General features: G+C 42.9%; 1 protein-coding gene and 1 non-coding gene across 2 annotated transcripts in view; one reads left to right on the forward strand and one right to left on the reverse strand.

Moving 5' to 3' along the window:
• The window catches only part of Rab8b (RAB8B, member RAS oncogene family), a 70,701-nt gene that overhangs the window by 11,131 nt on the left and 42,169 nt on the right, over window positions 1-17,401 (reverse strand). Inside the window, exons 2-3 of the mRNA XM_036192907.1 lie at window positions 9,386-9,446; window positions 7,354-7,414 (exon numbers count right to left, since the gene is read on the reverse strand). Coding sequence (XP_036048800.1) covers window positions 7,354-7,414; window positions 9,386-9,446 — 122 coding nt within the window. The remainder of the gene's footprint in view (window positions 1-7,353; window positions 7,415-9,385; window positions 9,447-17,401) is intronic.
• On the forward strand, window positions 14,310-14,417 carry LOC118588095. Its single transcript, XR_004945502.1, has one exon. It is a non-coding gene; the product is annotated as a U6 spliceosomal RNA (small nuclear RNA).

Consider the following 17,401-nt stretch of genomic DNA (forward strand, 5'->3'; position numbering starts at 1 on the left):
ATCAGCACCAACTGGAGCTTCAGGCCAGCTAAGTAAGACAGGGCCAGTGAATGCTCAGAGGAAGAGGGACCTTTCCAGGGCACACTTGCTTATTACAAATGGAGATGATTGTTTTTCTCACTCCTCTACTGAGACCAAGACCATACTGTTCTAAATTTGTTCTTTCAATACAGACTTACCTGTATTGAATACAGGCTTTCAGTACAGGCTCACAATGTTACCATTTGTCTTAACACTAATAACTCATATGAAAATATAATGCATTTATTTCATGAGTTAGCTAAAGTACTGTCATCATGTTTTTAAAGATTCCCCTGCTAGGTAAAATCTAAAAGATTTACCTTCCAAATCATTCAAATAACACCTCTATCCTAAGTGCCCAGACCACTCTTCAGTACTGTGAGTACTATGTGAGCTGGTCATGCATGCCCTGTAGTTTTCCCCAGTCCTGCCGGGGCCCGCAGATGCTCAGACCCAAATAAACACACAGACGCTTATATTAATTAAAACTGTTTGGCCTAATGGCTCAGGCTTCTTGCTAGCTAGATCTTACATCTTAAATTAACCCATTTCTATAAATCTATACCTTGCCACGTGGCTTGTGGCTTACCAGTATCTTTACATCTTGCTTCCTCTGTGTCTGGCTGGTGACTCCTGACTCAGCCTTCCTGTTCCCAGAATTCTCCTCTCTCTTTGTCCTGCCTATACTTCCTGCCTGGCTACTGGCCAATCAGCACTTTATTTATTAACCAATCAGAGCAACACATTCACAGCATACACAGTGATATCCACAGTGGTGCCCTTACAGAAAAGAGACTGGAATAGGTTAAGCATGGAAGCAGGGAGACAGCTGAAGACCAGGACAACAGCTCCAGGAAAGGCTAACTGAGGAGAATCTAATAAGCTAATACATGAGAAGAGGAGGTCAGGCTCTGAAAATATGGAGTCATGGGATCTCCAGGACCATTCTTCAGTACTGTGAGTTCTAGGTACCATATGTACTTAAGTATCAATCCATTCAACAATATGGAATGGGCTGGTAGTTCAGTGATAGAGTGCTTGCCTTGCATGGGTAAGAACTCCAGGTTTGATGTCCAACACTTAAGTGATTAGATAGAGAGAGACAGAGATACTGATTCTATGGCTGACCCTGACATGTTTGAAATCCTAACACTCAGGAGGCAAAGAAAAACTTTAGACCTGCCTAGGCTAAAACTTTATCTACAATACACACACACACACACACACACACACCCCACTAAAAACCCCTCCCAATTCCCCAGAATAATAAGTACTTACTATGTGCCAAATACTCTACTTATACTAGGTACTCTGAGCAGTGAACAGGATAACCAAGGTCCCTTCTTCTCATGAATGGCTAACAAAGGAAACAGACCAATATACACTGAACTAGAATTCTGACACTTGCTACAAAGAAAAATGGGGAGCTTTGAACTGAAACAACAGGGACACAATCTTATCTGGAGCAGTGGCTCAGATGGTGAGGACAATTTCTCTGAGAAAATGAGTAAAGCCAAGGCACGAAGCCCAAGCAGAATTAAGTTCTTGACCTGAAGCAAGCCCATAGTACCTGCCACACAGGAAAAAAAAAAAAAAAGCAATAGCATTCTGTCAAAGAAAGCTTAGAAAGATGCACAGATCTATTTTGAGGAGGGACAAGATGAATTCAAGAAGACAGACAAGACAAGATGTCCTTTAGGGAACACTGCGTATACACCAGCTGTTAGGTATCTCCTATAGTCACCACACATTCGCGTAAGCAAAATAGAAGATTATGAGTCCCTCCCAAGTCTTCTGCTCTCCCTGTCCTATCACATGGTGAAGGGCAATAAAACCCCAGCAGCTGTGGAAACACCTGGGTATTTTCCTCATAGCTAGTCCCTAGGTTCTGGAGATCCTATGATTCAATATCTTCAGAGCCTGACTGCCTCTACTCACGTACTAGATTCTTAGATTCTCCTCAGTCAATCTCTCCTGGAACTGCAACCTAGTCTCCAGCTGTCTCCTGCTCTCATTCTGACCTCTTCTAGTCTTTTCTGAAAGGACATCTGCGATCAACTCAATGCTCAAACATTCGCAGCATCCTCCAACTGTTCTCAAAATTAAGTTCCACAGCATAGCAGGCAAAGTCCTGCACAGGCTGGCTTCCAACTCTGTCAGTAAATATAAATGTAAGCAGAGACAAATCACATTAGACAAAAAAAGACAGAAAACAAAAAATATTAAGAGTTTTCTCTCATGAAGGTAGGATTTGGGATGATTTCTTGGAATTCTTAAAGCTTTTTTATAGTACTTAGGTAGATCCACTTTTTGGAGCTGAGGACCGAACCCAGGGCCTTGCACTTGTTAGGCAAGTGCTCTACCACTGAGCTAAATCCCCAACCCTGTAGATCCACTTTTAACAGCAAGAGAAAAAGTATTTTGTATGTTTGTTTGTTTGTTTGAGACTGTGTCTCACTATGTAGTTCTGGCTGACCTAGAACTTGCTATATAAACCAGGCTGGCCTTGAACTCATAGAGATCTGCCTGCCTCTGCCTCCTGAGTGCTGGGAGAAAAGGCGTGTGATTATTTAAATGATAAGCAATATTCTCCCCTACCCCACCCCTCCTTACCTCAAATGCATATTTCACTTCAGCTATACACTTTGTAAGAGTTTTAAAAAATAAAAGTGAGCTGGGCGGTGCACGTCTGTAATCCCAGCACTCGGGAGGCAGAGGCAGGTGGATCTCTGTGAGTTCGAGGCCAGCCTGGTCTACAGAGCTAGTCCAGGACAGGCTATAAAGCTACAAAGAAACCCTGTCTCGAAACACCAAAAAAAAAAAGTGAAAAAGTGCACTTTCAAAATTAAAAAGTACTGATGTTTTATGCTACATATAGTTCACCACAATAAGAAAAAACAAACGACAATAATAACTGATACAGAATATTCAGCTATCTACAGTCAAAATTAACCAAGTAACTACTGTTATCCTTTGGGCTAAATGATGAAGCAATATCATTCATGTGCTCTGTCTACCTCAAATGCCTCTTCCTTTGGTGAGTACAGGAATTGAACAGCATGGTGTGAGGGGTAGAGGCTTTTAAGCTAGACGCTGCTAGCTTAGGTGCCATCGTGTATTTAACAGGGAGACCCTGGAGGACAGTATTTTAGCTTTCTCAGTCGCCAACATGAGATTCTTCTGAGGATCTCCTAAGATATTATTTGTAAACTACTTAACCCAGAATTCAGGACATAACTTGGCCCCAACAAACAGCAGATATTTATTACTAACTTACTTCTTTAATTTCAACAGCAAAAGTCATTACACTATTTCCTATGGTTGTATGGTAACTGATATTAATATGGACCTGCTAGAAATATAAATTAATAAGTATGCCAGGTAAACTTTATAGACCTAATATAGTGTACAATGAGCATTGTTGCCTAAGAATTCAGAAGTTGTTGCTGGTCTATGAGAAGTAACAATGATGTAATGATATGGCCTTTCTTCCCCTTATACCTAATTGTCCAATCAAGGTTTACTGTAAAGCCTGTAAAGTTGCTGACATGTTTAAAACAAAACTAAGAAATCTACATAGTGGCAGACTCCAGAAGAATGTTACATGCCTGGTCCAACCAACCAAAGCTTGCCATGACTACCAACTGCTGGAAACAGCCCTACAGCTCACAGGAACAAGCAGCCTGAGAGACCCAAGATTTCAACAAAAGAGCATTTTCTGGAGAGTCTTCCACTGACTCACATTGTCAGCAAGTATTTACTGAGCATCTACTGTGTCAGGAACCAGCACTGTACACAGCAAGACAGAAGAGCAAAGTAAGGCAAGATACCTACCTTTACAATGGAAAAGCCAGTATTAATCAGAATAGCAATGATCTGTAATTACGTGAAGTAATAGGAAGAAAGATGAGGCAGTAGAAACATGAGAAATCCAGATACTCCTTGAGTCTAAATTAACTAACACATCCCACTGGCCTCTTTCTTTACATCATGTACTAGAGCTAACTATCCAAGTGAGATATCCGCTCTACAAGGTAGTGTTCCTGCCTGCTCTCAAGGGAAAGGGAACATAGAAATGATGGGACCACCTAGTCCCAGAATGTAAAACACTGGCCAACACAAACACTAGTGTGTCTAAGATGCTTCTAATCAAAAGTTACCTGTGAACTATACCAAACCTTCCCTGTTAAAATGTTCTTTTTTATCTTCCCCGGAGAAACAAATAGCAGCAAATGTATCCCTGGCACACACAGGAAGTCCCTTCCCTGATTCCAATATAAGCAAAATAAAAGGGCAGCAATCACTCTCTTTATGATAATAAAACTCCTCACAATCTTAAAGTATCTGTTCTGGCTAGGTTTTTTGTCAATTGGACATATTCTAGAGTCATCTGAGATGAGGGAATCTCCATTGAGAAAATGCCTCCATGAGATCAGCCTATAGGGAAAGCATGTGTAACATTTTTCTATTGATGACTGATGTGAGAAGGTTCAGCCCACTGAGGAGTCCTGAGCTATATAAGAAAGCAAACTGAGCATGCCATGAGGAACAAGCCAGTAACCAGCACTTCTTCATGGCCTTAGCATCAGTTTCTGCCTTTAGATTCCTGTCTGGAGTTCCTGCCCCGGCTTTCCTGGATGATAGGACTACAAGTTATAAGATGAAATAAACCCTTTCTTCCCAGTTGACTTTGGTCACAGTATTTTATCATAACAACAGAAATCCTAACTAAGACAGCAGCACAGAACCAAGTGTGGAGAACACATTAAATGGCTAGTGGGATGCTACAGCATGAAAAGGACCCTCAAATTTGTGGTAGAGGTGAGTTACTAATACTCAAATAATGGTGGACAAGGGGAAGTAGAGGAAGATGGGGTGACAGTACTGGGGTAGAAGGACCTGTGGATCCAGGTCATATCCTCCTGGATGCAAAGGATAGCCATCACCCCTGCAGCTCAGTTACCTTCTGTCATTCCCAGGAGTACAGGAGTCTCAGTAGCTGTACCTACAACCTATCAGGTGGGCTCCATGAGCTTAAAGGTTTAACTTTCAAAGACTGTCTGAGCATATCATCAAAATTCAAGGCTCAAACTTGGGCTTGGCTTACAAGGCCTTCGTAATTTATTTGGTTTTTTTTGTGCTAGAGAGTTAACATCAGGCATGTTAAACTCATGTTCCACCACTGAGCCACAGTCCCTAACTCAGGCCTAAAGTGAGTGATGCAACTCTACCCTGGGCCTGACATCCCAGGCACAGCCCACACACCACTGATTCCAAGTATCTTATCCACCATTGTATTCCCAGCACCACATGGGACCGGCCCAGAGACAGCGGACACTCTAAATGCATTAAATAGAGAGGCATGTGAGGGCAAAAAACAACCAGATGGTGGACCTATGACAATGAGGACATGCCTGGCAGTAGCCAAGAAGGTCCTGGCAGCCAAGGTCCTCTAGAGCTGTGAATCATTCAGCCACTTCCTAGCCAGGCAAGAAGCCATACGCAAGGCCAGGTTGCAGGAGTGGAGAGAGATACAGGGTGATATGGCCATAGGGCTGAGGGACAAGGGAGTACAAGAAAGGAACACTTAGTCACAGGGTTTGTGGTTTGCTAAGACTGCCATCAAGTACTAACAAAAAGAAAAAAAGATAACAAAAATGTAAAACTACCTCAGCAGAATATAGAGGAGTTCTAGAATATCTAAGCCTGATTACTTATTATAAAGACTAATAGCAAAATATAGCTACTAAAAATCAAATACAATTTTTTAAAACCCTTAAAATCCTGTTTTCACATTTAAAAATTTATTTTCCTTCACTTTACTGTGTAGGGAGGTGAGGAAACTCTTAGTGAATTTTGTGAAGAGAATGGAGTCCTGACTGATAAAAACTCATGGGAATGACCAAAGGCTACCCTGGGTCAGGCTCAGGCTCAGGAACTGGAAAAGCCTTCCTCTGTTCTACGTGTACATGCTGACAGTGTACAGGAAGTCTTCCTCTGTTCTGTGTGTACATGCTGACAGTGTACAGGAAGTCTTCCTCTGCTGTACGTGTACATGCTGACAGTGTACAGGAAGTCTTCCTCTGTTCTGTGTGTACATGCTGACAGTGTACAGGAAGTCTTCCTCTGCTGTACGTGTACATGCTGACAGTGTACAGGAAGTCTTCCTCTGTTCTACGTGTACATGCTGACAGTGTACAGGAAGTCTTCCTCTGCTGTACGTGTACATGCTGACAGTGTACAGGAAGTCTTCCTCTGCTGTACGTGTACATGCTGACAGTGTACAGGAAGTCTTCCTCTGCTCTGTGTGTACATGCTGACAGTGTACAGGAAGTCTTCCTCTGCTGTACGTGTACATGCTGACAGTGTACAGGAAGTCTTCCTCTGCTCTGTGTGTACATGCTGACAGTGTACAGGAAGTCTTCCTCTGCTATACGTGTACATGCTGACAGTGTACAGGAAGTCTTCCTCTGCTCTGTGTGTACATGCTGACAGTGTACAGGAAGTCTTCCTCTGTTCTACGTGTACATGCTGACAGTGTACAGGAAGTCTTCCTCTGCTCTGTGTGTACATGCTGACAGTGTACAGGAAGTCTTCCTCTGCTGTACGTGTACATGCTGACAGTGTACAGGAAGTCTTCCTCTGCTCTGTGTGTACATGCTGACAGTGTACAGGAAGTCTTCCTCTGTTCTGTGTGTACATGCTGACAGTGTACAGGAAGTCTTCCTCTGCTCTGTGTGTACATGCTGACAGTGTACAGGAAGTCTTCCTCTGCTGTACGTGTACATGCTGACAGTGTACAGGAAGTCTTCCTCTGCTGTACGTGTACATGCTGACAGTGTACAGGAAGTCTTCCTCTGTTCTACGTGTACATGCTGACAGTGTACAGGAAGTCTTCCTCTGCTCTGTGTGTACATGCTGACAGTGTACAGGAAGTCTTCCTCTGCTGTACGTGTACATGCTGATAGTGTACAGGAAGCATCCATGAAGACTGCAGTTTCCTCCTCCTGATGTCTAATGCCTGAACTTCCCCCCCACTGAGACCTCCTATGGAGACAGGCTGGCCCCTCTTCCTCTTCTGTACATAATCAATGCTCTGAGATGAGTGTACATGCTGCTCCATCATAGCAAGCACAGGCCACCCAATCCCAGCTCTTCTGTGTGTGTGTCTATGTGTCTGTTCTTTCCTCATTCCCTCGTTTGCTCCTGTCAGGACCAAGCTGGCCTTGCTGAATGAGGTAGTTCTAGACTCAAGCTTCATAACCATATATAGGCATGAATACCTCTATTTTATTTTCACCTGAAGGGTTAGAAACCCCAAAACTCACTCACCATGGCTCCTCTATAGTATGCTGTTGTAATTGTTCGAAATCTTTCCTGGCCCGCTGTGTCCCTAAAATTGGAAACAAAGAAAGGAAAGAGTGACTTCAAGTTACCAGCAACACAGGTGAGGGCCCCAAGTTATAGATTCTGATCTGCTCTCAGAGCAGTGGAAGCGGGAAAAGGAGAATGAGGCACAGAGACAGCACACTGTGCCTTGAGAGGGGGACGCAGTGGTGTCCACAGGCGCTGCTGGAACCCACAATGACTTGGATGAAAAACTGGGACTTGGCCCTTTCTCTGAGCACTACATGACTAAGGCACTGTGCTCTCTTGACTGCATGTGTGATTTCTGTACAAAGCAAACTACTGAACCAGACATACTACTATGTACACTTGCTCAGCAGAGCAGAACAAAACACATCTCCAGAACAACTTCAGAGCACAGTGTACAGTTAATTCCACAGGAACCTGGAGTCCAACGTCATCCTCCAAGTTCCCAAAGACTAAACATAAACATCTCAAAATTACATAATCTTTCACCTAGTCTTCCTTTTGAGTTGATCACATACCACTAAAATATATAGTACAGGATGGGAGTATAGCCTACCAAGGTCTACATACCACTAAAATATATAGTACAGGATGGGAGTATAGCCTACCAAGGTCTCAAGTTCCATCTCTAGCAGCAAACCAGGGCTGTGTGAGCAGGAGCATACACCACACACACACACACACACACACACACACACACACACACACACTCACACCACACACACACAGACACACACAAAAGAATAAAATTTTTAAGAGTGAATGTGTCTCTCCGAGTTCTGTGATGGAACAAGGGGTGTGTGTATATGGAAGTAATAGCTGCCAACTTACTGCTTATGAGTGGCATTGGCAGTATAGAGCAGACTGTGGGATGGGATTGTGCCCTCTGGGGGTGTATGTGGAGGGGAACCCTATATACATTTGGTATCTAAAGTGTTTAAGATTTTAAATTTGTTTTTTAAATTCACAGTGGCCTGAAACAAGACAAGGCATTACTTATATTCTTCCTTATTTCTCAGTTAAATAGGCTCTACTTAATAAATTATAAAATATCAGGGCTATAGAGGACCTCTACTCTTTATCAATCCAACTTATTTACAAGTGAGAAGAAGCAGGGCCTGAGAAGGTGCAATGGTTTGGAGAAGTTTCCCCCAGCAAGGACATCTTAAAGGCTTGGGGTGGTGATACTAGGAGGTGGTGACATCTTTAGGGGACTGGGCTTAGGGGGAAGTCCTTAGGTCACCGGTAGCACTTTCAAGTGGACTGGGGGCCTGGACCCTTCCTTCCTGCCTAGCCCACAAAGCAAGCCATTTGCTCTGCCACACATTCCCTGCCACTGCCTGCCATCTAACCTCATCAGAGACCCAAACCAACGGTCCCTCAATGGTTCCGGCTAACCCAGGACTAACTGGACCAGAGCAACCAGTGGCTCAAGTATTCTTTTTTTGGCTTTTTGAGACAGGGTTTCTGTGTGTAGCCCTGGCTGTCCTGAAACTCACTCTGTAGATCAGACTGGCCTCAAACTCAAGATCTCCACCTGCCTCTGTCTCTTGAGTGCTGGGATTAAAGGTGTGCACAACCACTGCCCTCCAAATATTCTTAGTGATGGACAGAAAGCAAGAAATTTCCCTGAAGTCCCCAATTTAGAATACTGTGACTAGAAGTCCATGGTCTGGGACACTCATCCATTTTACTGCATCTTGAGTCACAGCTGCAACTATAATGATAAAGTATTTTATGCTTTTGAGAATTTGTTTCTTCTGGTGTAGAGCTTTGGAAGAATGGCCTCTGGACCTCTTCTGGATCAGTTTCTGCTCTTCACCTCCCCACTCTGCCACAGAAGGATGTGCAGCACTTACTCCCCTTGATGTTTACAAAGGGGAGGTCTGAGGGATTGCATGATGTCTTTAACACCCTGATTCACATTTTAACCCCACTTTCAATTTCCAATTCAAATAGAGACTCCATGTGCCTTCATTTTTTTACTTACCATATCTGAAGTTTAATTTTCTTTCCATCAAGTTCTATCGTTCTGATTTTAAAATCAATTCCTGCCAGAAAACAAAGAAAGATATGCTAAGTTCCTCAAATTCAATCCAAGTCTTATGAGGGAGGGAACAAAGATTTCTATTGAAAAAGGAGAGAAAAAAAAAAAAAAAAAGCTCTCCAACGCACTGGAACTGTGAGCGCACAGAGGGTGTGAATGGCATGTTTCCTCTGAATACAGGCTGGAGAAAGGAATGCTAATCACTCTGCAAAGCATTCCCACACATGTGGAATGCAGGATTACAGGCCTCATTATTTGGGCACAAATGGACCACATCCTGCAAAGTTATATAATTCAGAAGGACTGAGATCGGAACATATTTTCTCCTTCCTGAAATACATATACACAATGCTTTCAGTCTTCATTCCCTACAGAAGGCCATGGAGCCTCTTTAAAACAATTGTCTTCCCCTCTCTTCATTTTAGTCAGAACCTGCAAACTTAAGAAAAAAAAAAAAAAAAAAGAGGCTCTGCCGAGCTGTGGCAAGGGAGGGAAGGCTTATTCTATTTATACAATTCGCAGGACTTCGTATACTTCCTAATAAATGTCCCAACGGTGACTGTCTGCAACTGAACGGTAGCATGGTTTTCAGCCCTGGCCACACTTCATAATTCCAGAGAGAAAACACAAGGACGACAAAGAACTCGCCTGATTAGACCTGTCCCCTCCAACATCTGACATGCATTTACTGATCTCCAAACTACCAGTGGAATGTGAACCTGAGGCCAAAGCATACCAGGCCTGAAGGGTGACACAGGAAAGTCCTTTGGGACTCTGGCACTTCAGAAGTTCGACATCTCCTTCCCTACCCACACCCCATGACAGCTCGAAACTTCACAACTTACTGAGGACTTATTCTACAAAGGAGCACAAAACCCTTGCCTTATCAGCATGCTTTAACATTTGTCAGGAATAAAGCTGCTTTAAACAAACAAACAAACAAACAAACAAACAAACAAAAAAACCCAAAACGGCCTCATTAGCCCAGGCTGGCCTCAAATCACTATGTAGCTGAGGATGACCCTGAATTGATCTTCCTGCTTCTCTACTTTCTAGGTGGTGGAAATGCCCATATGCACACCACTCCACCCGCCCCACCAGTTTATGAAGTTCTGGGTAATCCAGGGCTTTCAACGTGCTGGGTAAGCACTCGCCCAAATGAGCTACAGCTCCAACCCCAGGAATAAGGGCTCTGTGGGGATCAGAGACTAATACTGGACAAAAATTTGCTAATCCTCCTTATCTGGCCACTCAGCTGTATTTAGTTTTTCCCATTCTTTCACCTTTTAAAACACTGAACTCAGTCTCCCATACTCTTCAAGAACACATATAAACTCTGTGTCCTATAAATAGTCTTCAACAGTAACATTTGGAGCGTGGAAGGGTATCATGCAGCCATGTATAATACCTCTTCATAGGGAGGTGGAGAGCACCCAAAAAGCCTGCTTCCCAGCTCCAGCTTTCAGTAATGCATATGTATAAACCAACTGGATCGCACCCTCTCCTCCGGGTGGTACTTTTCCATGGGAGCCTTTGGAGCTTTCTGTGTGTGGAAACAGACAAAAATGCCACCCAGGCTGATCTATCAAACTGGCCTCTTCATCGTTCTCCTCTCTCACTAAGGCCCTGGACTGTGAGCTAATCTGATCCCAGTGTTCCCAGGTTACATGGCTCACATTTCTTCTATAGCGGTTGGCATTGCACGGGCAGCTGGTAAGCATGACTATCAGTGTCTGCCCTCACTTGTTTCAGATGCGGACACTAGTTTTTATTGTGACCTGAGTTTTCAAAATACCTCCAAATCCAATGTAACAAGGACCCTGTAGAAATCCTCTTTTGAACAGGCAAGGTAGCTAACAGGTAAGAGAACTTGTCAATCCAAGCTCAATGCTGGATTACACAGTGGAAGGAGAGAGCTAATTCCTTTAAGTTGCCCTTTGACTTCCATCCATGGGAGTAGCAGGTTGTGTGCCCACCTCCACAGCAGACACACACAACTCAAGTGCAAAACAAGTGACAGCACAAACTGTCTTCCACCTGTACCTCTTTTTGGCCTCCACATCAAGAACAAACCTAACACCCAGTAGGCATTCAATAAATGTCTCTTGAAATTAACATTCAAAATGTTTAATTATTTCTAATTATGTGCACATATGTGTGGGTGTATGTGTGTATAGAGGCCAAGGGTGTTGAATCCCCTGGAGCTGGAGTTACAGTGGTTGTGAGTCACCTTATATGGATACAGGGACTTGAACCTGGTGGCGCACACCTTTAATCCCAGCATTCAGGAACCAGATCTGCAAGTTCTGAAGAGTGCCTCCCACAATCAGGAAGACAGTACCCACCACGGAGCTGTACACTTCAAAATGGGAAGGCATTGGATTTGTGCAGCGTGTTTTACCACATGAACTCAAACCAAATTTGGCTTGAGAAAGCCTCCATTCTCAAGTGCTCTGATAGATGGAAAAACCACAACTTGACTCAGTACTAAGCTAACTAAGCTAACATAATAGTTACAATTATGAGAAATCTCTCTCCCTTAAAAAAAGGTATTTATAATTAGTTTGACAATAATATCGATAGAAATAGAGTGGATCAACATTCTCTTTAACATTTAAAGAAAAGATATATTTCTGAGACTACTCCAGGGGTTAAAAGAATAATTACTAATAAAATTGGATCAGTTAGGATATTTTCAATGGAAGGTAACAGACTTCAAATCAAGCTAGTTTAATGTAATCTGTTAAATCACACAGTAAGCCCAGCGGTGGCTGAGGTTCAGGGAAGGCTAGGTTTAGAGGTTCCAGCTCATTTCTCTGTACCTCCCTCTGCTCAGTCCTTCTGAGGATCAGGTTTATCCTCAGACTGTTGTCAGCTCCTGACAACAAAGCAAGAAGAAAACAGACCACTTCCTGTCCTCTCTGACAAAGCATGCACCTCAGGACTCATTTTCCTTCTCTTGTCCTTCCGTCTTCTCTCACTCTGCTTTTTCTGAGCATGTGTATTCATGTATGGAGTGGGTCACACGTGTGTATGTACATGCATATGTGAAAAGATCAGATCCCCTGGCACAGTCCATGTATCTATTTACTGAGGTAGGGTGTGTCCCAGCAGGGGTCTGAAAACAACGTGTGAGAATCTGGTCTCTCTGTCCACCGACTGAGTCCCCAGGCTGAACTCTGGGTGAGAGGCTTTGCAGTATTCGACCTATCTCACCACTCATCATCAGCTTTTCTCTCTTTCTCTCTCTCTCTCTTTCTTTCTCTTCCCTCCCTCCCTCCCTCCCTCCCTCCCTCCCTCCCTCCCTCTCCCTCTCTCTCTCTCTCTCTCTCTCTCTCTCTCTCTCTCTCTCTCTCTCTCCCAGAACAGGTCTCTTACTGGCCTGGCCTGGAACTTGTGATGAAAGGTGAGGCTGGCTGGCCAGGGAGCCCCAAAGTTTCACTTTTGAGTATCAGGAGCTCAAAACACAGTGTTGTGATTTGTTTTGTTTTGTTAACATATGATTGAACTTCAGGTCCTTGTGTTATGCTTGGAAACTTTCCAACTAAGCTCCCTCTCCAGCCCCTCATGTCTCATTTCTCAAGGGCTTGTCATAGGAATGTCATGTTCTGGTGGGCTAAGGCCACATTTCTGCAGTAATCACTGCCATGGGACTTACCAAGACTGAACTAATCTAAATTCATCCCAAGACTTAGATCAAGGCCCATCCCCGAGTTTACTGAAACTGAGTACTTCCCCAGTACACAGGGCTACTAAAAACAGCTCAGAGCAGAAAGCCTGTTTGGCATGAATCATATCTTTTTATAATATTCAAATCTATCTCATTAATGAAATGTCACGCTTGTATCTGTGTGAAATGGGCAAACCATAACCTGTGTCACTACCCCCTGTCAAGAGCATTCCTCCATTTACTCTCAACTACTGTAGTTCTTGAGGTAACCTCACCTAGTGTTTAATCATGGACCAGAAACCAAAAAGGCAAGATGGGGAGCAATCCTCCAAGAATCCGACACATCCTCTGCTAACTGTGATGGCCACAGCCAGGACCCTCCTCCAGCCCTCCTGCTGGTTCCAGTTCCCCAGTGACTAGAAGTTAAAGGGGAGGACCTGTCACAAAGGCAGCACCAACAGTCACAGTGAAGGCCCTGGGGGGGGGGGGGCTTGAACATACAGCCAGGCAAAATGCCCTTACACACAGATAAAATAAAAATATTTTAAATAATAAAATTGAAGAGAACAATACATCTCTAAAAACAGCTTTCTGAAGCACTATATTTAGGGTCAAAAGCCTCTTCTTGTATCAATAGACTTTTAAAAAGCATCAGATTTTGGCAGCGAATAATACAATAATTTGTGTTCAAAATGACAGCTCTGTGTCACCCTGACTCATGAGCACTCCATGACCCACCCACAGGCTATGTGAGTGTGCCTCACTCAGCTGGCATCTACCTCAGGAGACCAGATTCCAGAGTTGAGTCTATGGCGCTCAAAAACACCCAACAGATTTTTTTTTTTTTTTTGGTGGTTTTAAAAGACTTAGCTTCCCCATTAATATTTATCTATTCAAATAACACAGGAAACATATTGTAAGAAAATATTCTCAAGGGATTCAAGGTCATTTTCATTTTGACAATTTTTTTCTGAATTGATTCTTTATGCTAAATGGCTGCTTACAACTGATCGTGTTATTCACTATAAGGAGGCAGAAGAGGGGAGAGAGAACCACAGAATCACAGGCCTGGAAAGAATCTTGGAAATTAACAGCACAGGTTTGCTTTTATGGCTAAGAAAATGGACCCAGACAGATGCAAGAATTTAATTAGTCATAAAGACCAATACAAATGGTGGATTAAAAATTAAATGTTGTGTGCTCACTTCGGCAGTACATACACTAAAATTGGAACACACACAAAGAAGATTAGCATGGCCCCTGAGCAAGAATGACACCCAAATTCATGAAGTCCGAATTTTTTATCCATTTGGCACTTCATCTTGAAGTACCACCTTCTAAGGGAATTATTAGAGATGCCAGGTAATGTAACAACAATGAGATTTATTTTTTAAAAAACATTTCTGGGGTGTGTGTGTTTGTGTGTGTGTGTGTGTGTGTGTGTGTGTGTGAGAGAGAGAGAGAGAGAGAGAGAGAGAGAGAGAGAGAGACAGAGACAGAGAGAGAGAGAGAGAGAGAGAGAGAGAGAGAGAGAGAGAGAGAGAGAGGTATTATGGGCTTTTAGGCCATGACAGGTATGTGGAGACTGGAAGACAACTTTGTGGGATCTACTTCTGTCCATCTTTATATGGTGATCAAGGTCAGGTTGCCAGCCTTGCACACCACAGACACTTCCACCAAGCCATCTCACTGATGCTCATATAAGATTAGTCGATACATTATACCAATAAACTACTGTTTTCTTCTCAGATTGTAGGCATATTGTCATCTAACAGTGGAGGAAAAAAAGACAACATGTTAGGAAAGCATTCTGTGTGGGTGGGGGAACTGGATTAGATAAAGGAGTCCTGATTTTCCATTAAATGAGAGAAGGAAGGAGACCCCAATTCCTTCCCTCATGGGGTAAGACAACAGGACTCTGCTAGCATCCCTAAGAAGAAAGCATTTTCTGGGGATACCCACAGGACACAGGGCTTCAAGGCACTAGGGAGGTGTAACGTGGAGTGCATGTTCATTCACAGTACTGCTTATAATACAATTCTCAGAAACCAGTGAGGCAGCTGAAGACAGCTGGAAAGATGAGTTTCACCAGAACTGGGGAGGAAACGTGGAGCCCAGCCCAACCCACAGTAGACAGACTTCCCAGGGGAAATAATTTGGGTGAACAGGAATAGACCACCTTTCAACCTGCAAGTTAGAAATAATGTAACACTGAGAAGGAGCAGCCTATTCCAAACTATGTTACACCTAAGTCAGACTAGTTGACAGATGAGCATAAAATAACCACCTCCCCCAGAGTAGAGAGGCTGCCCTGGATCAATGGCTGGTGAAAGGATGCCACTGGCTGAGTGTGGGAAGGGCTGCTTTCAGGCTGGCCTTGGGAACTCTCCTGGGGAGTAGCAGGCCAGCGCTCCTGACCTTCAGCATGAGCTATGACTTGATGCATTCTGTCTTGTGGGTGCTACAGTTCAGAACTACACTCAGTCCTCTCCAGTCTGGAGACTCCTGAAACACTTAGGGGGTAGAAGGGAGGGGACCTGCTGCCTGAATCTTTAAAATGGGGTGTGCAGAAAGGTGAGAGGTCTTCAACCTGATTTTCCCTACCTGTTCCTACTGAAGTTTAGGGTTTTGTTTTGGTTTAGGATCTGAGCTTTTGGCTGCAGGTACTAGAACCATGGTGGGAAAGTACATTATCTGGATCACTCGGCCTTTCCGTAAATGATAGCAAAGCACAAATTCAAGGCTAGGTTCACTAAAAGCACTGAACATTTTTCTACATGGATTATCCATTCCCTTTGATGCACTTTAAAAGGCCGAAATTTAACATCATCTTTTTCAAATTAAAAAGGGAAAGATTTACTTGGGTTTAAAAGCACACTTGAAAACAGCTGGAACCCCAGGCTGTCTGCATACGGGTTATGTGGTTTGTCTATTTACATTTCTGAGCTATATCAGAAATGAGGGGAGGCTTCCCAAATATTAAAATCTACTTTAGAGAAACCTACATATACTCTCTTAATTTAAAATGTTGGTTATTTTTTTTTATTTTACATAAATGGGTACCCTCACAGGCAGGTCGGATACCCTGAAATTGTAGGTACAGATGGTTGTGAGCCACTGTATGGGTGCTGGGAATCACACCCAGGTCCTCTGGAAGAGCAGCAAGTGCTCTTTACTGATGGAACATCTTTCCAAGCCCTTGTTTTTGGTTTATGAGTCAAAAGTCTTCCTACTTGGCCTAGGCTGGCCTCAGACTCAGAATCTTCCAACCCAGCCTCCCAAGTGGTGGGGTTACAAAGATTTTTATCATTAGCAATTTGGACAAAGCCCAGGCAGTTCATGCCAGCCACACTTGGCCTGTGCTTATGTGTACTTCCAAACATGGAGAATAATAGCATTTTAGAACTGGCTTCTAGGTGATTATTTAAAATCTAATTAGTGAGCTAGGAAAAAGTGAGCCACAGACTGAAGCTTTAAAGTACTTTTTACAAGGAAAAGGGAACAATCTGGAGAAAATGTGTAAAAGTATGTACATTTATAAAAGAATTACAATTAAGAATGCTACTTAGATCTTAAACATTCTGTGAGTTTTTATCTATTGTCACCATATAGTCAGAGCTACTTACTTTTGTATCCTTACATTAAAATTTACTATTTGTCCTCCTGCTTGAAAATTTCAAGTCTAATATTTAAGAGGCAAACATTTAATAAGACTTTAGGTGACCACTGAAAGCCATGCACATTTATTAGTTCAGTTAAATACATCCAAAGAGTAGGTTTTTTAGGGTGAACTAACATGTAGTCAGAAAACACAGCTCATCATTACAAAGACACCTGACATCATAACAAGTCAGTAGGACTTTTCATATTTCTTCAGTTCTTCTCCTCTATGAATAGGAAGTGGCAAACTAAGTCTCATTTGTGGTAAAAAACTAACCATGACACAAATCATCACTTCCTGCCTAAAAAAGCTGCACAGCTTTGCACTATTTTAGAATTTTCTACTTATATCTAAATTAAATTAATTCAACGTGGCCTTCTTCATACAATAGCTGTACCCATTAGATCTGATCAGACTAAAAAAGATAACAAATCAGGAGTTAGTTCTACAAACCGAGGAAGAATCCTCATTTTTTTCTTTAGGCCCCAAACATACATGAGAGAATAAACACACTATGGTTAAACACAGGTAAATCAGTTTGGCAGTGCTGGGGAGAGAATCCCCAAGCTTTGGAAACACTAAGTGAGTTCTGGCCCACTAAACTAGGTCCTGAACCCGCACGTGTACT

Source organism: Onychomys torridus, chromosome 7 (assembly GCF_903995425.1).
Source record: "Onychomys torridus chromosome 7, mOncTor1.1, whole genome shotgun sequence".
In the NCBI taxonomy this organism is placed as follows: Eukaryota; Metazoa; Chordata; class Mammalia; order Rodentia; family Cricetidae; genus Onychomys; species Onychomys torridus.